Here is a 22,283-nt window from a genome sequence, read left to right on the forward strand (position 1 = left end):
GTCGTGGTTTGATAAACTAACAGTGCCACCAACCACACCACCTGCACCTCTGCGCAGGCAGATTGGAGAGCAAGGTTGACCGCGAGTTGTGATGTGGTACGACAAGATTTGGGTTATATCATTCAGCTCGGTTACGACGCTCGACGTTGATGATTAACACTCTCCTCGGGTGCGACACTTTGATGACGCGACGCAGTATCGTGCTGGAAGTCGTTGACACTTTTGAACTGAAGGTCGTTGCACTTGGTGGGCATGCTGGGCAGAGCTTATGAAAGATTGCTGTTCAGCTTGAATTCGTGAAATGAAAATTTCAGCTTAACAACCCTAGTAACACACTTGTCACAGAAAAGTCACAGCAGCGTGTTTTTTCTGCACATAAGTCACTGTGACTTACTTCTGACAAATAAATGCTTTCTTGCTAGAAGTAAGTCACAGTGACTTCTGTGCAACAAAAAACTGCGCTGCCGTGACTGTTTGGTGACAGGTGTGTTACTTGGGAACGTACTACACTATGTGTAACGGGGGGCATATAGCCACATCTGTAAAGGCTAGGTATTCATTATGACCATGCTGGGAGTGACGAATTCGATTCCCGGTCGGTCTAGTAAGTTTTCTTAAGGGAAATTTCCTTGACTTTCTTGGGCATAGAGTATCTTGGTGCTTGCCACATGATATACATATGCAAATTGGTCCTTGACAGAAGCTCTCAGATAAAACTGTGCATGTTCTCATAGAATACCAAGCGCAGAAGTAGGCTTTACCCCAATTGGGACGCCACGTCCTGAAGAAGAAAAGATGAAGCATGTCATCCACCATATAAACCAACTCTATTAATGATTTATGTGCATCACACTTTCTTCTAGGGGACTCCTCCAGAAAAATCCAGAAGAAATTCCTTAAGCGATTTTAACTCCTGTGGTGCTCCTGCAGAAATCAACGTGGACATTCCAAAAGTAATTTCAAGATGTATATCTAGATCCACAATGTACTCATGAGGAGAACCCAAATTATTTAATGCATCCAAAAAAATCGAATCGAATTACAATAAATAATCTAACGAAATCGTGCAAGATCACTTAGAGAAAATCCAGGAACATCCTTGAAGGCACATCTGATTTCCCCAAAGGGATTACAGAGATTTAAAAAAAAAAATAAATAAATAATCTCAGAAGAAGCTCATTAAAGAGTTCGTGATGGAACTTCTAATGGAATTCCCAAAGAAGCTCTAGGAGAATCCCAGGAGCAACTCTTTCAATTTCCGGAGAAACTACTGGCGGGAGTTGTTAAAAAATCGGAGAATTACATTGATTATTTTCAAAAGACAATTATTCAGAAAACTCAAATAAAGTGAAAAACCTATTACCTAATTACCAATGAAAATTTCAGGAACATGACTGAAGGAATCTGTGCAGTGAGTTTTAAAGATTACACAGAAGAATCTTAGTAACTTATACTTAGAAGAAGCTCCTCCACAAATCGAAGAAAGACGCACTAGAGAAATCTCATAAGAAACTCTTGGAGACAATTACTCCAGAGAGAATTCCCGTAGACACTCGTTGAGAAATTTAAGAGGAATTATGTGAGTGAATTCTAAAAAGAACCTTAGGATAATCTTACGAATCTCTCCTTGTGGAATCTGGAGGAATTTCAAGAGATTCAGTTACATAAATCAGTGGTAATTGATAAAATCAAGGCTTGACATAACGGCGTGGCATAAGAGAAAGTCGAAATTTGTGTCAGCCAAAAAAGATACTCTCACTTTTATGTTATAGCTTTCATCATTTTCAACCTTTTTGCCTTCATTTTCGATCTTTTTGCATGAATTTCTTTAAAATTAATTTTCGGATAAATTTGTAGAACATATTTTTCCCAAAATCACAAAAATATAAGTTTTACGGGATTTTTTTCTTTATTTTATTCAAAATTTCATCCTGCTAACATAAATACAGTTTGTTCGCAACATTTTTAAACCTTAAAAATATCTGGAAAAGAACGCTCACAGATTTAGAATTTGCCAAGCAGTTTAATCAATATTGGGCCCTGATGTTTAAAGTTGTAGTAAAAAGAAAAAAAAATAAAATAAAATAAATTTTTAAAACTCATAATTTTGGGTGATATTAGTAAAACTTAAAGTTCTTAAAATTTATTTGATTTTTTTTTTGTTTTCATCTGTATTAACGAGATTTTTAGCCGTAGACTAGTTCATCTCGGGACCCACGCTTTACTTCCCTTCCGAAGGAAGAACTCACTTTTTGCGAGTTTGTTGGGAGTGGAATTCGATCCCAGGTCCTCGGCATGATAGTCAAGTGTTCCAACCATCACACCAGATCCGCTCCACAGAAAATTAATTAGAAAGAGATTCATAAAAAATAAAAGTTGGTTGAACATTGAGATTGTTATGGCACTTTATATGAAAGCTTTTTACTCGAAAATTCAACTCTGAATCTCAATATGTGTAGCTCAAACTGCGAGGTTTCCCTCTTTCAGTCATTTGAATCCAAAAGAGCATAGCCGCACACTACTCCACATGCTCTCTTGCAAGAGCCCATCCAGATCGTAATGCAATATCTCTGGAAATTTTTATAAGGAATCCTGCACCCATTCCATAACATCTTTGAGGAGTTTCTGAAATGTTTTATTCAAGAACTTATCAAATAACTCGATAAGAAATTGCTTTTGAAACTTTGTTTCACATTTATAAATGAATTCGTAAAGAAAGTTTCTTTACATTTTTTTAGTAAAATCCATCTTGAACCACTGATTGAAATCTTGCAAGAATCTTTGCAAGAATCTCTGAAGAAATTCTTGGGGACATGACTTCAGGAATTTTGAATCGAATTTTAAATGGAGCCATCGAAGCAATTCCTAAAGGAATTCCTGCCGAAGTTCGTGAAGGTATGTATGCATGTGCAAATTCATGAAGAGACCACTTTGAAATTTCCGAAAAATCCTTGAAAGAATATTTGAAACAATCTGACAGAACGCCAGTAGAAATTCCAAGAAGATTCGTAGAAGATTTGAAGGAATTTATTCAGGAATTTCAAATGGAATGCAATATTGAAAGAAATTGCCATTTTTAACGAAATTTCAAATTGAATTACAGAAAAATTTATTGAAAATTTTCCAATGGAATACAGGAAAAAAATATTAAAAAAAAAGTTTTGAGAAATTTTTGAAAAAAACTGAATTTCTGATTTTCTGGATTGAATCACGGGAGAAAACTCTGAGCGAACCCGTGGAAAATTTTGCAAGAGAACCCTCGAAGGGGTTCTGGAAAAAATATGGAGAAATTTTGGGAGGAATCTCTCGGCGAATTCAGGGACAAAACTCTAGAGACTATTTCATGAGAATAACAGATTTCACGAAGCACTCCATGATCCACGAATACATGGAAAAACTTTCGAAGATATACGTGGAAAACTTCCTGAAAGGAATCCCTAGAAGATTGGAAAGTCTTCTAAAGGTATTTTTCGCGAAATTTCTGAAGGAATTTCTAAAGGAATCTCTAGAACATCCTTGAGGGTTTTTTTTAAGAAAATCTATGAAAGAGCATTCAAAGAAAACTTCGGAAGAATGTCTAAAGGAATCACTGTAGGAATTTCTTAAACAAACCGTGGAAGATTTTATTTTAGGAAATCGATAGGAAAAATTCTTGTGCAAAACGTGAGAGTTGTTCCAAAAGAACGAGTGGGAGATTTTTGAAAGAATTCATATAGGAATTACTGAGAAATATTTGAAGAAACTTCCGGTGAAATCCCTAGGAAGTTTTTCTGTTGCTTTAGAATTAGAAAATTTCTCTAGAGAACTTATGGAGAAATTGTGAAGAAACCTGCGAAGGAATTTCTGAAAGAATCCCAATGAGATTTTCTTGATTCCCTAGATAGAATCCCTAGAGGAAATCCTCAAAGGATCCATGGAAGATGTTCTAATAGAATACTTGGAGAAATTTTTGGTAGATTCTTTACACTAATTTCAGAAAAAAAAATCTCTGGAATAGTTCCTGACGGCCTTTTTTGAAGAGTATCTGAAGCAATTCCTGTGGGATTTTCTCCCAAATATCTTTGGAGTAATTTTCGAAAAAAATCTAAATATAAGGAAGGTTTCTTAAATCTTTCGAAAAATGTTTTGATGGAATTTGGTGAAGAGTTTCTGAATCCCTGAAGATTTTTTGAGCAATCTAAAGAAATACCTGGATAAACAATGGCACACCGCTTGGAATTCGGAAGTTTTCGCAAAAAAAAGTTTCTGACACCAGGGGCATTTTTTCCAATAGTTGTTTTCGAGATTCACCAAGATATTTCCTTTGATATTACTCCAGTAGTTCTTCCGCGGATTTGTTTAGAATAACCTCCGCGGTTTCTTCCAAGCTTATTTTCTGAAATTCATTCCTGAATTGCTTTTGGTATTCTTCCAGTCAGGGATGGCAAAAATACTTTTTTCTCTTTTACGTTCATCGATACTGGCAGTAAAATAAAAACATATCAACGGCAGCACCAATACCATCAGACGCCGCGCCGACGGCAGTCAAGCAGCCGCGTGATGGTTTTCGCTTCCCCACGAAAATATTTATGAGCAGTCATGCTGAGGCGGGTGATTGCGAAAAATGTCAAATATTTTCAACTGCTAATAACTCACTGGTTTTAATAAATAATTTAAATCGATTTGCACAAATAGCTAGAGCACACTCCTAGATTTGTGATGCATGTAAAGAAGTTTGTCTAGAAGCGGTTTGAATGCGAAAACCGGAGGGACAGAACTTTTTTGTTGTCGTTGTGCTCGAGTACTGGCGCTCTCGCGCTTGGAAACCGTTTCAAGGAAGAAGGCTGCAGGAAAAAAATGTTATGACATTTATTTTTCGAACAGTTTGAGTTCGGCTGGGCCTATGATGTTCGTGTGGAAAAATGTCAAATGTTCAGCCGGTAACCGATTTTTTCAGTACATTTCTCATCGCTGCTTCCAGTAGTTCGTTCTGAGGTTCGCCCAGAAATTCTACCTAGTATTTCTTCAAAAGTTTTTTTTCTGGAATTTCAGGAGTCCCTTCAAGGAAGCCGTGAGGGATTTGTCTGGATCTTCTCCAGCAGTTCCTTCGGGGAATTCTGCAGAAGATCTTCTTGGAATTCTCTCTATAATCGTCCCTGGAATCTTTGCAGAATATCTTGGTATGAGTTTCTTCTGGAATTTTGTTCATGCTTCTTTCTGCGCATGCTGCAAAGGTTCTTTCTGTGAATGTCCAAGCAGCTACAGTATGCGGCAGGAAAAAATGCGAGAGTGTTTTTCAATTTCAAACCTCATTTTCGTCCATTTGACATTAACCAATCTATGTTTCAACGTTCCATGATCTATAATAGGCTAGTTTTCTGAAAAGTTAATTTAAAAAAATTCCCATTTTGGTCACTAACCTTTACAGGGCGGCGCCTGAAGATGAAGACAACCAGAATTTTCAAACCGCAGAAAATCGCACAGGTCGCTAAATTTCGCATCTGATAAAACAAAATTTTTGATTTTCTCTACAATATCATCAAATATATGTACTTATTTCATCTGCTATGTGAAACTACATGGCTCTGGATCAGTGGATCAGTTGTTCATCGAATTTGAGCTAATTTTGTTACTGTTATAGTCATTTTGTTTAATGACCATTGGGCGCGCAGTTTATTGATATCCGCTTATTAGGCCTACATTATCACATGTAAAACATCAAATATGTTCATTTTTATTTTTCAGTGCTAGAATATAGACATTGACTGATACACTGTCATGAAAAAATAGTCATATACACTCCGACCTTATTTTACGTCCACTTTTTTTTACGTCGAATTAGTTTAAGTCCACTTTTTTACGTCCAAAATTTAGATTAACGTCCATTTCAGTCATTGCTCAAATTATCAAATTGTTTTTCTAAATAGACACAAATAATGTTCTGTAAAGTTTGAAAGGACAACAAAAGCTAACCAGTGATAGCTTCGGTTGTTATTATTTACACTTTTAGATGGCAACACTGTTCTAATAGAGTCATATATTGCTAAATATATACATATGAATGTGCACAATATATCAGACTTTTCAGCATAACTTATATGGGTGTCAATTCATATTTCCGACAATATTGTAGTACACCTCGTTTGCAGTACATTGTTCCACACTCGGACATAACAATTCTGTTATTGCTGGCAACACTGACCATGCAGATTTATATAAAGCTAAATATCTCAAATCCGGTGTGAGATAGGCAATTCGAATGTTCGACAATGTTGTAGTGCACCTCATTTACAGTGGATTATTTCACACTGTGATACAAAAATTCTGTTATTGCTGGCAACACTGACCATGCAGATTTATATAAAGCTCAATATCTCAAATCCGGTGTGAGATAGGCAATTCGAATGTTCGACAATTTTGTAGTGCACCTCATTTACAGAGCATTATTTCGCACTGTGATACAAAAATTCTGTTATTGCTGGCAACACTGACCATGCAGATTTAAATAATGCTCAATATCTCAAATCCGGTGTGAGATAGGCAATTCGAATGTTCGGCAATGTTGTAGTGCACCTCATTTACAGAGCATTATTTCGCACTGTGATACAAAAATTCTGTTATTGCTGGCAACACTGACCATGCAGATTTATATAAAGCTCAATATCTCAAATCCGGTGTGAGATAGGCAATTCGAATGTTCGACAATGTTGTAGTGCACCTCATTTACAGTGGATTATTTCACACTGTGATACAAAAATTCTGTTATTACTGGCAACACTGACCATGCAGATTTAAATAATGCTCAATATCTCAAATCCGGTGTGAGATAGGCAATTCGAATGTTCGACAATGTTGTAGTGCACCTCATTAACAGTGGATTATTTCACACTGTGATATAAAAATTCTGTTATTCCTGGCAACACTGACCATGCAAATTTAAATAATGCTCAATATCTCAAATCCGGTGTGAGATAGGCAATTCGAATGTCCGACAATGTTGTAGTGCACCTCATTTACAGAGCATTATTTCGCACTGTGATACAAAAATTCTGTTATTGCTGGCAACACTGACCATGCAGATTTATATAAAGCTCAATATCTCAAATCCGGTGTGAGATAGGCAATTCGAATGTTCGACAATTTTGTAGTGCACTTCATTTACAGTGCATTGTTTCACACTGTGATATAAAAAATCTGTTATTACAGGCAACACTGACCATGCAGATTTAGAAAAAGCTCACTATATGAAATCCGGTGTGAGATAGGCAATTCATATGTTCGACAATGTTGCAGTGCACCTCATTTACAGTGCATTATTTCCAACTGTGATACAACAATTCTGTTATTTCTGGCAACACTAACCATGCAGATTTATATAAAGCTCAATCTCTCAAATCCGGTGTGAGATAGGCAATCTGAATGTTCGACAATGTTGTAGTGCACCTCATTTACAGTGTGTTATTTCACACTGTGATACAAAAATTCTGTTAGTACTGGCAACACTGACCATGCTGATTTAGATAAAGTTAAAAATATCAATTCAGGTGTGAGATAGGCAATTCGAATGTTCGACAATGTTGTAATGCACCTCATTTGCAGTGCATTGTTACACAAAAATATATTACGAGGGCCTCCTATTCAGATCCTTCGGTCATTGAAAAAAAAACTCACATGATTACAAATTGCATCCGAGAGCTACGAGTTGCGCCACGCAAGGAAGTCTTGAATATCGTCCATTTTTCCTGTTCATGAGCATGTTTCTCATCGGCCAATTACCAAATTCCAGATCGGATCGCTATGTAAAATTTCGTATGCGTGTTGGTAACTACACCATTAAGAAATGTAAACATGAAAAATCTCAAAAAATCGATTTTCACCGGGATACTCACACGGTGATTGAAATAGCTTTTTTCGACTTCTGCGCGTGGACAAATCACGAGTACCAAAACCAAAAAACAAAAGCTCGTTTTTACTCCCAGCCTACTATGGCATGAGATACTGCTTATGTGCATGCAAATGGGGTCTCCAGTTATCCTAGTGGTTGAGGCTATGGATCGCCAAACCGGGGAAGGTGGGTTTGATTCCCGTTCCGGTCGGGAAAATTTTCTCGACTCCCTGGGGATAGTGCTGTGCTTGCCTCACAATATACAAATTCATGCAATGGCAGGCAAAGAAAGTCCTTCAATTAATAACTGTGGAAGTGCTCAAAGAACACTAAGTTGAAGAGAAGCAGGCCAAGTTCCAGTGGGAACGTAGAGCCATAAAAAGAAGAAGAAGTATGTAAAGAAAACCAACTAATTGTATTCACAAGTGGAACTGGAACGTTATTTGTACGATGGCGCGAACATTATCACGCATACCGATACCATGTGAAATCATGTTGGTGCTGCCAACACTGGCCATCTGATTCTGTCACATACACCCAAAAACTGTTCGCTCGTAATTCCTTAAAATAAGGCTGTCTTCACAATGTGCATGAAAATTAGGGTGAACCAAATTTTCAAGAAATTGGTAACCAAAATATTTAGTTGCAAAAATAACTGTATACATACTTTACCCGGGTACCCAGCGCCCATTTAAAAATCACGGTGTAGAAAAAAAAAACAAAAAATTTGTCGGACACATAACGGTTAAAAAGCGCATAGCTCACTGGAAGCATTAAACGTGTCTGTGTCTTTTAAATTATAGGTCATTCGACTATCATTGACTCAGGCTCGAAAGACGATTCGCTTGAAAGACGGAGATTGTATCATTATCCAAAAATCTAGCTCATCGTTTCCCAGACTTGGCTCTCGCGACCCCCCAGTCTGTCGTCACCCCGCTTTTGGTAGAACAACAAAAGCGCGCCTGCAAGTGGTTGGGTGTCACGAAACGAAGTTTGGGAAGCTACGATCTAGCTGATTAGAAATGGAAAATTAAAACTTTTTTGTGTGGGATTTTTTTAATTCAGATTGCTGCTTTGTTTATTGTATTTACGATGCTTTAATTGCTACAAAATTTAAAAGCCCGATTGGTTCTACACCCTATTACTTGGAGTACCGTACATGACCACCCCTACAACATTGTTGTTAAAGAGGCATATGTTTTTTGCACGCAAGGATATCTTCCTCTGGTATGGGTGGAACAGTGCGAATGCGTATGTATTAGTGACTTTCGATCAAACTGAAGTGTCTGCGCAGTCTAGCAATTCATACAACTCGTATCCAGAGTGAACGTCTCTTTTATCGTGTTCGCGTAGTTTTGAAACATACTCGAACCTAAAGCCGAATCGCTATTGAAATTTGTGGATTTCTTGTGTTTAAAACAGCGAAAAGGTTAGTTTTGCGAACCCTCTCCAGACGCACAAACTCATTAATTACATTATATAGGTGGAACGATGGATCCTGCTGCAAAAAAGGCGAGGAAAAGTCTGTCCCTGCAAACCAAAATTCAAATATTGGACTACCTAGCTGCGGGTGAAACAGTTGGACAGGTAAGCCGGAAGTTTTTTAATTTTTTTTTTTATATTTTAACTACTGCTAATTCTACACTTTGATGTTACCACCACCTAGCAGCGAAATCACCAACTACTTGGTAAATCAACACAATGCTCTTATCCTTCTGAACAACTTTGCCGAAAATGGCACTTTTGTATCTGCTTTGGATCGCGAGATAGAAAAGTCTCAAATTCTACTTGATAACTAGCGCCACCTAGCGGTGAAATCTCCAACTAATTGATAAATCAAGAGAATGCTTTTATACTTCTGAACAACTTTGCCGAAGACGGCACATTTCTATCTGCTTTGGATCACGAGTTAGAGACGTCTAAAACATTACTTGTTAACTAGCGCCACCTAGCGGCGGAACTTCCATCTAATTGGTAAATCAACAGAATGCTTTTATACTTCCGAAAAACTTTTCTATCTGCTTTGGATCACGAGTTGAAGAAGTCTAAAACTTAACTTGTTAACCATCGCGACCTAGCGGCGAAATTTCCAACTAATTGATAAATCAACAGAATGCTTTTATACTTCTGAACAACTTTACCGAAGACGGCACATTTCTATCTGCTTTGGATCACGAGTTAGAGACGTCTAAAACTTCACTTGATAACTAGCGCCACCTAGCGGCGAAATCTCCAACTAATTGGTAAATCAACAGAATGCTCTTATCCTTCTGAACAACTTTGCCGAAGACGGCACTTTTCTATCTGCTTTGGATCGCGAGATAGAAAAGTCTAAAACTTCACTTGATAACTAGCGCCACCTAGCGGCGAAATCTCCAACTAATTGGTAAATCAGCAGAATGCTTTTATACTTCTGAACAACTTTGCCGAAGACGGCACATTTCTATCTGCTTTGGATCACGAGTTAGAGACGGTTAAAACTTCACTGGATAACTAGCGCCACCTAGCGGCGATATCTCCAACTAATTGGTAAATCAACAGAATGCTTTTATTCTTCTGAACAACTTTGCCGAAGACGGCACTTTTCTATCTGCTTTGGATCGCGAGATAGAAAAGTCTAAAACTTCACTTGATAACTAGCGCCACCTAGCGGCGAAATCTTCAACTAATTGGTAAATCAACAGAATGTTCTTATCCTTCTGAACAAGTTTGGCGAAGACGGCACTTTTCTATCTGCTTTGGATCACGAGTTAGGGAAGTCTAAAACTTTACTTGGCAACTACGTTTACCGGTACCTTGAAGCAACACCCCCAGATAATGGACTATTTTATGTAGATCGATCAGTGTTGCCATCTGAGGTCGAAATTTCGAACAGTGAATGGCCACACATGATAGCCCTTGGTCAGTACTCAAACTTTGCTGAACACATGGAGAAGGTAAACTTGCATCTAACATTGGTATTTTGACAAAATTAGGTAAGTACAGTCATAGCACAATCATGGGTCACCCACAATTATGGGTCAATCACATTTGAATTACATGGTGAGCTGACTGACTAATGATTGTGACTGAGTGACCCATAATTGTGTAATGACTGTACTGTGATTTTTTTTTTACGTCCAATTTGATTTACGCCCCCCCGATAGTGGACGTAAAATAAGGACGGAGTGTATATCCCATATTTAGCGTGTAATAGTGCCTTGAACTTTTCGCATTTTTTCCTGCCGCACCCTGTACTTCTTTAACCCTTTGGAGCCGGAGAGGTCATATATGACCCCAACATACAAACGGCTGTATAAATTCACCCATTCGATAAAACAGAATACTGTCTTCGGCAAAAGTGCTGAAAAATGAGTCCTCTACTAGGGAAAAAAAGAAATATTTGAATTTGGGGCTTCATTGGCAACCTAGAACATCCTGAACACCATGAAATTTGTAAAAAAAAAAACGAAATAATTGACATGCCAGTTGATCTAAAAGCTGAACTTGGATGTGGGTTACGTTTATATGTTTTCATTTAATCTTTGTCAAGAATATCAAAAGGTGTTTTATATTCTGAGATGTTCTAGGTGTTCCAAGCTATCCTATAGTGCTTAGGTTCCCAAACTTTTTTGGTTGGCGACCCCCCTAGCTACTGGGCTAACTTTTCGCGACCCGCCAGGGAAAAATGTAAACTTAAATACTAAAATTAAATTGAACTTTTTCTAGAACCGAGATAAAGTTGCAATAGTTAACTATATCCTTACAATGACTATGTGTATTTTAGTGTAAATGTAATCATAATCATCTAGCAAGTATTATAAAACCCATACTTATACCAATATAAATAAAGTGAAACTGTCTCTCGCGACCCCCCTTCTGAAGGCCGGCGACCCCCCTGGGGGGTCGCGACCCACAGTTTGAGAAACTATACTATAGTGAGTTCCTTCAAATCTACAAGAATAATTTTATGTATTTTCGCCACAAACAATAGCATTGAATAACCTACTGGAATCCGTGAAGCTCTTGACATCTACAATGTCATTTATAGACACAATAGGGATATTCCAGGTCAGCCAAACTACCTTGGAGTTCAGACCTTCAGGTCTACTTTTGTAACAAGAGTTATATCTGTTATACTGAGTAGCGTTGCATAATAAACCGCAGTTACTGGAGTAATATTCCAGGTCAACCAAACTACCTTGGAGTTCAGAACTTCAGGTCTTCGAGCACTTCAACAGTATTCAAGGAGTATCTTTCTCTACCTTTTACATGAATTTGTATAGCAGTTACTGTGAGACAAGCCTAATGATACACTATGTCCAGAGAAGTCGAGAAAAGTACCTGACCAGAACAAGAATCGAACCCGCCGTCTTTGGATTGGCGATCTGATCCACAAGGCTTACCAGAGATTCAGATGGCAATCCCGGTGTAATCCATCTATGCAGTTTCTGGAAGAATCTCCAAATAAATTCCTGGAGCAATCCCCAGAAGAACTTCTGAGATGTCTTTCTAACAAATGATAAGTGGTATTCTTTTAGTAATCAACAGATTAAATTTGTGTACTAAAGAATCTTCAGATTTTGGTTTCTTGAGAAAACCACAGAAAAAATGCACTGGTGGTTGCCCAAACTCAAGAAATCTAATGATGAGAAATACAAAATACTCAGTTATCCTGGTGATTGCGCTTATCCGGAGTATTTTTTCTTTCTCCAGTCGTTTATTCGCTTTGGAGCTGAATTGATAGTCTACTATTTTATTTTGTTCATATAGATAATCTCTGACGACTGCCGGGTCAGAATAAAGAAGGACGTGTCTTGATGGACAAATGTAAGGTTATTGAAAGTTGGAAGCAGTGTTTCAATGAACAAACAATACATTTGGTTTTCCTGGATTCTATGAGTTTGAAGATCATGAAGGTAAAATATACCGGATTGTGAGAACATCAACTATCTTGATATATTCGGTGTTCTTTTTCTGCAGTTTTGACCACACCAATACTCCTATTTGGAAGGATATTTGACTTTTCCGGAAATCGAAGCCGTCGCCAAAGGATTAACCGCAAGGCTTGCCGGAGATTCATAGGAAACGCCAATCTATAGACCATCTCAATAAGTAACCTTCAATTCGAATTTCCTATCAGCTTATTTATATCAAAATGATAATCCCACATTAACATATCAGCAAGGAAACACAATTCGATCGATGGAAACACAAATTTAAATCATTCGCCACTCACAACAAAAAAAACTTCCACTAACTAGGAAATCAAACGGGTATTTCACCCGAACCGTTTGGAAGCAACTCGTTGATCGCTGTGCCAAATCACTTCCTGCCGATCATTATCGGAGCGCGATGCTACCGTACCCATCCGTACCACGATCGTCGCCATTCCAGCATGCAATTACGCATAACTGCAGCCGAATGCGCAGCGCATTTCACATGCATGCACCGCACAGTAATCGCATCGCGATCAACTCCCCATCGATCGGCGGCAGGTTGATCTTGATCTTCCGGCTTATCACTCGGCTACAACTGTTGAACTTGAGATGCTTATCTTCGGCGTGCGGCTCTAATTATGATTGAACTTGAAACGGGTACGGACACGTGTTCTTTCTCTCGCAATAACAATAGAGCATCATCACGGTCCCGGCCCGGCACGCTGTTTTCCCATACGCCCACTCGCCCAATCCAAGTACGCGCGCGCGCAACAATTAGCACCTGCCCGCGTGTATGCAAAGCGATCGGCGGTGCGCACAATGTCACTCACTCACTTGCCTGCGACGATCGAGCCTTCTACGGCGCGCGAGTGACCTTGACTCCGAGGCGATAACTGATGCGTCCTTTCACTTGTTCACTCACTTGTTCGCACTGCTGTTCCGACCCGAAATTCGGCGCGAGTTTGTGCGGACACTCTCGATCAAGCGTGGATGACGAGACTTCGCGCGGTTGAGCGATCTTTTGAAAAGGTCAATTGGGTTGTTGGGAAGTTGCGAAACGGATCAACTGATGATCGTTCAAAATCAATAGAATAAAGTCATAGAGAGTAGGTACAGAGAGATCACCACTAACCTCGGCTCCAACAAGCTCGACGTCGCTGAGTTCGGTGTCGCCGCGCTTCACCCGGACATTGCTGGGAGCGGCCAGGGCGCAGGCGCCAAGGCACAGGACCACCAACACACTCGTACTCCAACTGAACGGCTTCATGGTGTAAAGTTTCGGAAGATCGTCGAATCACTGCTCGAATACTGGTTCCTTGGCGGTGGCGGCAGATTGTCCCGGTGGGTTCTCCTCTGAGCTGGACACTTCAGTCTGCGAAATACACGGTGAAAGAAAGCGTTCAACGAAAAAGGAAGTTAGTTTGGGGCGGGTTAAACAGAGCGTGACAGGTATGTAAAGGAAATGCAATGCAATGCAATAAAAAAAAAAGAATCGACACAAACAATATTCCAAGTAGGTCCAATGTGTGATGTGAGCCCGCGCGAGGTGTGCCTCAAACCAATCCAAACGGCGTAATGATCGGTTGGCCCCAGCCGGAGTTGCCTTTTGCCGCGGCGTCGAACACCTCGAGCAGAAACCGCACACGGGCTAAGGCAATCACTGATCGCGATCAATTTGGTTATTTTTTGCCTTTTTTCCATAGCCACCGCAGCCGCATTCGCCACCTTTTTTGTGTGGCTCAACCAGCTGGTGCAGTGCGGTGCAGCAGCAGCAGTCGGGCTTCGGAAAGCTCACGGCCGAGGTAGCTTTCCGAGCGCTGCGCTGCTGGTCACTCCAAACGAAAGCGAGAGTGATCGATCGTCGGGCGGCCGACTCCCACCTTCACCACCGTTTGACGATCGCGACGATCGTGATCGTTAGCTGAAATTTCGGCAAAAAAGCTCACTCTCTACTCTCGCTTGAGATTACTCTCTCGCTGCGACGTTAGAAGAGAGTCACGCACGAAAGCTCGACAGCGTTGCCAAGTCATCGGAAATTCCCAAATATTCATGGAATTGAGAACTTTCCATGCGTCCAAGTCCCATACAGATGAAATCTACAATCTTCCATGTATTGTTCTGCAAATTTCCTATGATTTATATAACCAAGGTCAATCTCCCAATAACTTCATACAATCTACGGTTGCAAAAAACCCTGCCAACACGGGAGCTCGATCAGTCGATCACCCACTCTCCGCAAGAGAGTGTGGTGAAAATCACCCGCACTCCACTCCAAGTGGTGAATAGGCCCTAACCGTGCGCATTGCACCCAAAAAGCTAATAAACACAAATTACCTGCTTCTGCTCTTGATGCTGTTACTCTGCCGCAACCGTTTCTGCAATATCTCGTTGACTGGAGGAAAACTGGTTTTTCTTTGGAGACAGCTTCACTCCAATCTCCACTGTTTGCATATGCCTCTTAATACTGCTAATCCGATCGACCCAGTCCCACCAACTCCAACTCCAACTCAACACAAACCTGATCCAATGGTGCTAAATGGTAAAGTGAACTACTAACTAAAAGGAACCACCCGTTTTGTAGTCATAGCAGCCGCCCGCCCCGAGGAAGGTTCTATCGCCGCGCCGCTTCAACCTTCCGTCGGTCGTCCGATCTAGAGCATCTGAGGGTTTGCTTGGAGGCGTCGTCGTCGTCGTCATCGGCAGGTGACACCGAAAAGGAGGCGAACCGAGGAACCCTTGATCGGCGGATCGGGTCGAATCGACACCGACGATGAGTTGCACCTGGCACGCGAGGATAAGAATCGAAGCTTAGGCAAAGTGTGGGCTTTCAACGAGATGGAAATCGGTCCAGCAGGTAGGTAGCTGTGACATTGGATCCGGTGGCACGGGGTTTGTTGTTGTTGTCGAGCTGCTGTTTTGGCAAGGACGCGACTTCATCTGGTGAAGTTCATTGAAAAGTGAAACTGGTTTAGTTGGTGTGCCTAATTCTCTGGTCGTTTTAACTGAGTCATGTTCACGATTTATGGTAATCGGAACTTCGAGCTGCCATTTGTTCCGTGCTGCACACAGCGATTAGTTGTTTTTAATGGCTTTAAAGATTCTATAAGACATTATTTTTAGATTTTTTTATCATTTGGGTATTTTCCTCGAGTTTTTGCAAAAATCTTCAAAAAACAGGGGTTCTTTCTAAAAGTTTTATCGAGATTATTTTTCGAAAATGCTCACTAGAACTTCACGTGAACTTTAAACATAGCTTCATCCAGAATTTCTCACAGATTTGTCAGAAAGTTTGTCCAAAAAAGCTTGTAAAGATTTCTTCAGTAGTCCCTCGTTGAATCCCTCCAGAAGTATCAAGGGAATTCCTTTCACCAGGCATTCCGCCTTCATGAGTTTCTTGGGAATTCTTCCAGGTGTTCCTCGGAAATTCTTCCGGGAGTTCCTCGGAAGTTCCTCCAGGCCCAACTAACAATCACTCATTTTACAAGCACCTTTACGACGAATTGATTCAGCATGATGCTGAATACCATTTGGATAATTTTCAGGCACAACCTTTGTTCGGGTTTTGTTCACACAAATTTGGAGAAACTTTAAAGCATAATGTCGTGTACCAACTGAAATGTTTGTTGTTAAATCGTTTTACAAATATATAGTAAAGCTGTTATTCAGCTTTAGCAAAAATGATTAAAAATAAATAAAATGCAATTTTTTTCAATTTCCACGAGATTTTATGATTGGAATTTAATGCTGTGAACAAATATTGTGAAATAATAACTACACATAAATTTACCTAAATCCAGATTCGAACTCGAGACCCGTCGATTGCCAGCCGCATGCCTTCCTATCTGCGCCATCCTAGATATGATGAATTGCAGCGCTCAAATCAAAACATAAACTTCCCGTGGTTTAATAACGATCAGACTTCGACTCCTATTCAGCAGTGGTGAATTAGTACAACATTATGGTTAACGACTGAACAACAGATTACTTCAGCTGTTGTTCAGTAAAAAAACACGTGTTTTTCTGAGTCGAAGTATGATGAAACGAAAGCGCTTATGTGACTTGTGCAAAACCCATTATACAGATACATGTTCTAATTTGTACATGAACTTAACAAGAAGCAGGAAAAAGTCTTGTTAAACTATGTTGTAAAGGAATTACTGCGAGTCGAATAAAAATCTTATTAAACGCTTGAAAAGTGTTTTAAATTATCATTGTTAATACTAATACGAAAAGTTGAACATTGGCTACTTTTTCATTTGAAATAGCATTTGTACAGTAATGTGTACAGCAAATTTTAGTTCAGCTATAATTACTATTATAAAGCAACAATTCAGCATGCATGCTTGTTTGCGGCTGGCGATTGTTAGTTGGGGGAGTTCCTCGGAAACTCCTCCTTTCTCTAGAAGTTCCTTGGAAATTCCTAGAGGAGTTTGCCGAGAATTTCTTCAGGGGATCCTCGGGAACTCCTTCAGGAATTCCTTGGGAAATCTTCTAGGAGATTCTCTGGAAATTCACAAGGATTTCGTATGAAGTTTCTCCATGAATTCCTCGGAATTTCTCGAGATTTCTTCAAGAAGTTCTTCTGGAATTCCTCCAGGAGTTCCTTGGTTATTCTTCCAGGAGCTCATCGGAAATCTCTTCAAGAGATTCTCTGGTATACCTTCAGAAGTTCATCGGGAATACCTCCAGAAGTTCCTAGGAAATTCCGCCATGAATTCCTTCAGGAGTTCCATGAGATTTTCTCTAGGAGTTCCATGGACATTTCACCTGTAGTTCCTCGGAAATTTCTCCTATAATTTTTCAGAAATTCCTCCAGGAGTTCCACGTGAATTGTTCCAGAAGTTTCACGGGAATTCCTTCTAGAGTTTCTCAAAAAATCCTTTAGAAATTCTTTGGGAGTTCTTCCAGAGATTCCTTGGTAAACCCTCCAAGAGTTCCTTGTAAATTTATCAAGTTTCCTGGGAAGAATTCCACGAGATCCTCAGGAATTCTTCCAGGAGTTCCTCGAGAATTTCACTAGAAGATTGTTGGGTGTACCTCGATAATTTTTAAAGGAGTACCTGGAAATCCTTCTTGGCAATTTCTTCTGGCATTTTGACGGGAATTCTTCCAGGAGTTCCTTAGGAAATCCTTTAAAAATTCCTCAACAATTCCTCCAGGAGCTCCTCGGGGAATGCCAAGAATTTCTTCAGGGGTTCCTCGGGAAGTCCTTCAGGAACTCCTTGGGAATAGTTCTAGGAAATTCTCTGAAATTCCACAATGAGTTCCTAGGAAGTTTCTCCATGTATTCCTCGGAATTTCTCCAAGAAATCTTCGAGATTTCTTTTAGAAGTTCTTCTGGTAGGACTTGTAATGGTTTCGGCTTGCAGTCACAGAAATAAGCGACTAATAAGACTAATTTCTCTTTCTTCGACGGTGAAACATCCGTTTAATGTGCAAGAATTCCGGACAGTGTAGAAAACCCCCATTAATTAATTTCCCCATTAATTTAGCAAGGGTACAAAATTGTTAATGAGGCCATTTCACCAAAATCCCGACATACCTCCGTGCAAACACGGCACTTCACAAGTTGGTTAACTTCGAGCCCTGAAGAAGATCCAAACCCGAGGATCGAAACGTCGGCGATGAAATAACAGAACCAACGCTTATTTCTGTGAGCCGAAACCATTAGAAGTACCACCAAAATCAGTCATCCAAGAAACAAAAGTTCTCCTGGTATTCCTCCAGGAGTTCCTCGGCTATTCTTCCAGGAGTACTTCGAAAATCTTTCCAAGAGATTCTCTGGTATACCTTCAGGAGTTCATCGGGAATCCAGAAGTACCTAGAAAATTCATCCATGAATTCCCTCAGGAGTTCCATGAGAATTCTTGGTAAACCTCCCAAGAGTTCCTCATAAATTTATCAAGAACTTTTCCGGGAATAATTCCACGAGATCATCAGAAATTCTTCCAGAAGATCCTGAGGAACTTCTCCAAAAGTTTCTCGGAAATTCTTCCAGAAGTTCCTCGAGAATTTCGCTAGAATATTGTTAGGTATACCTCGATAATTTCTAAAGGAGTACCTGGAAATACTTCCTGGCATTTTCACGGGAATTCTTCCAGGAGTTCCTTAGGAAATCCTTTAAGAATTAGCATTAGCATTAAGCGAGTCACACAAATTCGTAGGTGGTACAGTCCTAGATCGCTGTTCTGAGGGTTGCCTCCTTCCCGTCCGAACCAAAGCACAAAGATTTGGGACTAATCTCTGACTCTTAGACAAGACTGACGCATCCTCCAATGGTCGAGCACTGTCCTGGCCACGTCCTTGCGACTGCTGAGGGATGGGAAAAGATGGTTAGTTTTGGACACCTATGAAAAATGTAGACAACTCTACGATCTCTCAGGCCTAGATGTCACGGGAATTTCGGTGTTGTTAGTGGAAGGATAAACTCCAAAGGATACGCTTGGTCAACGTTCAGGCACACCATTGTTAGAGTGCTTCGAATCAGTTGACTGCCCAATTCATCCTGGTTTCCTCGTCATCTTGATGGCATTTGGTTGAATTACTAGATTCTTCGGTTGATAATCTGAAATATAAAATAATATTAACATCGTACGTCAAATAAGCTGCATATTAGTGATACGTTCGCCACAGTTACATATTTTTACAATATTATTTATAGCATACGATAAATTTACCTGAATCCTGCTGAAATAAAATGTTAATAAGCAGTACATTGAAACAAAAATACTACTAAACACAAAAAAATTCATCAAACTTTGATCTTGGAATATTTATAAAAACGGTAAATATCAAGATCAAAATTTGATTTGACAGATCTTACACCGCAGCGCACCATTCTAAGGTGATCTACCTACGTTACGGGGGTCCTTAGGAAATCCTTTAAGAGTTCCTCAGAAATTCCTCCAGGAGCTCCTCGGGAAATCCTCCAGAAGATTGCCGAGAATTTCTTCAGTGGTTCCTCGGGAAGTCCTTCAGGAATTACTTGGGAATGGTTCTAGGAAATTCTCTGGAATTCCACAAGGAGTTCCTAGGAAGTTTCTCCATGTATTCCTCAGAATTTCTCCTGGAAATCCTCGAGATTTCTTCCAGAAACTCTTCTGGAATTCCTCCAGGAGTTCCTCAGCAATACTTCCAGGAGTTCCTCGGAAATCTCTTCAAGAGATTCTGTGGCATACATTCAGGAGTTCGCCGGGTGTACCTCCAGAAGTTTCTAGGAAATGTCTCCATGAATTCCCTAAGGAATTCCATGCGAATTTCTTTAAGAGTTACTTTGAAATTTCACCTATAGTTCCTCGGAAATTTCTCCAGGAGTTCTTCAGAAATTCCTCCAGGAGTTCCACGTTAATTGCTCCAGGAGTTTCACGGAAATTCCTCCAAATGTTTCTCGAGAAATCCCTTAGGAGTTTCTTGGGAATTCATCAAGAGGTTTCTTGAGAACTCCTCCATGGATTTGCCGAGAATTCCTTCAGGAGATTATCGGGATTTCCTTCAGAAGTTCCATGAAAATTCCTGTAGGAGTTTCTTGGGAATTCTTCTAGGGATTCCTTGGTAAACCCTCTAAGATTTCCGTATAAATTCATCAAGATCCTCGGAAATTCTTCCAGGAGATTCTCGGGAATTTCTCTACAAGATTTTCGGAAATTATTCCAGGAGTTCCTCGAGAATTCCGCTAGAAGATTATTGGGTAGGGGATTATTGGGTTATAAAGGAGTACCTGGAAATCCCTCCTGGGAATTTCTTCTAGCATTTCCCCGGGATTCTTCCAGGAGAATCTCGGAAAATCTTTGAGGAATTTATCTGAAATTTACCCAGATTTCCTGAATGTTCCTATGAATAGTCCAGAACTGCTAAAAAACCTCGCGGAACTCCGAAAGAATTCTCGTGAAATTCTTGTAGGGATTCCTGAGAAACATTTAAATCCTAGAGGAATTCTCGAGGAACTGCTGGAGGTATTCCTAAGAAACTCTTTGGGGAATTCCAGAAGGGATTACCTATGAACTACTGGAGGAAATCCCGATGAACTTATGGAGGAATTTCCGACACTCTTGCACGAATGCCCGAAAAACTCCCGGAGGAGTTCCTGAGGATCTCTTGCAGGAATTTTTAAGGATCATTTGGAGAAATTCCCGACGAACTTCTGGATGAATTCCCGAAAAACTCTTGGAGGAATTCTCGCAAATTTCCTGGAGGTTCTCCAAGGGTCTCCTGGAGGATCTCCAAGGGTCTCCTGGAGGAATTCTTGAGGAACTCCTGAAGGATTTTTCGATGATCTTCTGGAAGAGTTCCCGAGGATCTCCTGGAAGAGTTCCCGATGATCTCCTGGAAGAATTCCCAAGGTGCTCCTGGATGAATTTCCAAAGAACTCATGGAGAAATTTCTGAGGAACTCTTGAAAGTATTCTTGATAAACTCGCGAGGAACTCCTGGAGGAATTCTCGAGAAACTCCTAGAAGAATCCCCGATGAACTCCAGTAAAAAAATCCCAAGGGCCTCCTGGAGAAATTTCCGATGAAGTCCTGGAGGGTTTTTCATGGATCTTGTGGAAGAAGTTCCGAGGAACTGCTAGAGGAATCCCCGTGGAACTCGTGGAGGAATTCCTGAGGAACTCTTGAAGGAATTCTCGAGGATTTCCTGTAGGAATTCTCAAAGATCTCTAGGAGAAAATTTCGAGCATCCTCTGGAGGAATTCTCGGGGAACTCCTGGAGGAATTCTTGAGGAACTTGTCATAGAAATCAAGAGAAACTCCTGGATGAATTTACGAGGAATTCCTGCAAAAGTACCCGAACTTCTCGGAAGCTTTCGTGGAACTTTTGGAAATAAATCCGAGGGACTTTTCGGGGAAAATCTGGAAAAATCCCTGGGACATCCTGAGAGAACCATGCATTCTTGCTGCAGGACCGTTTTGATGAACTCCTGTAATAAATTTTGTGGAAATTCTGTATGGAACTTTCGGATAATTTATGCAGTTATTCCAAGTCAAATTATGGAAAAATTTCCAGGTAAATCCAGGAGAGATTCTACTAGAAATGTTGCAGGAATTCCTCAGATGCTTCTTCAAGGATTTTCGTGGTATTCGTGGGAAAGCCATGTAGGGATTCCTGGGAGATTCCTCACAGATCGAAAAAATAATGTAAACTTCTGTTACATATGATGCACATAATTGGAGCGTGGGATATCACAGAAGTTTACATGACATATCATGTAAAAGTCATAAAATATCAGGTAAACTTCCATTATATGTCATGTAATTCAGCATGACTCTAAGAGTTTACATGACATATAATACAAATTTACATGATATATCATGTAAACCATCATAACACTAAGTTTACACAACAAAAATGAAGTTTACGTGACGTGTAAATCTCATTATTTCTAATTGTGCTGGAAAATTTTCCGGGAAATCCTGCTGTAACTCCCTCTGTAGAAACTGTTTGGAAACTCCTGAAGCAATTCCCGGGGTATTTCTGGTGGAATGACTGAAAAGCATCTTCACT

General features: G+C 40.0%; 1 protein-coding gene across 4 annotated transcripts in view; it reads right to left on the reverse strand.

The window, feature by feature from the left end:
* Positions 1–22,283, reverse strand: part of LOC134283900 (salivary glue protein Sgs-3) — a 122,687-nt gene that overhangs the window by 57,741 nt on the left and 42,663 nt on the right. The window contains exons 1-2 of one of the 4 annotated variants that reach the window (XM_062845044.1): positions 15,118–15,374; positions 13,916–14,155 (exon numbers count right to left, since the gene is read on the reverse strand). In XM_062845044.1, coding sequence (XP_062701028.1) covers positions 13,916–14,050 — 135 coding nt within the window. In that variant the 5' untranslated portion in view covers positions 14,051–14,155; positions 15,118–15,374. Of the gene's footprint in view, positions 1–13,915; positions 14,156–14,286; positions 14,663–15,117; positions 15,375–22,283 lie in introns of those variants that run through there. The other 3 variants (XM_062845043.1, XM_062845046.1, XM_062845045.1) reach the window with 3 other exon arrangements.

Source organism: Aedes albopictus, chromosome 1, assembly GCF_035046485.1.
Source record: "Aedes albopictus strain Foshan chromosome 1, AalbF5, whole genome shotgun sequence".
NCBI classification, from domain to species: domain Eukaryota; kingdom Metazoa; phylum Arthropoda; class Insecta; order Diptera; family Culicidae; genus Aedes; species Aedes albopictus.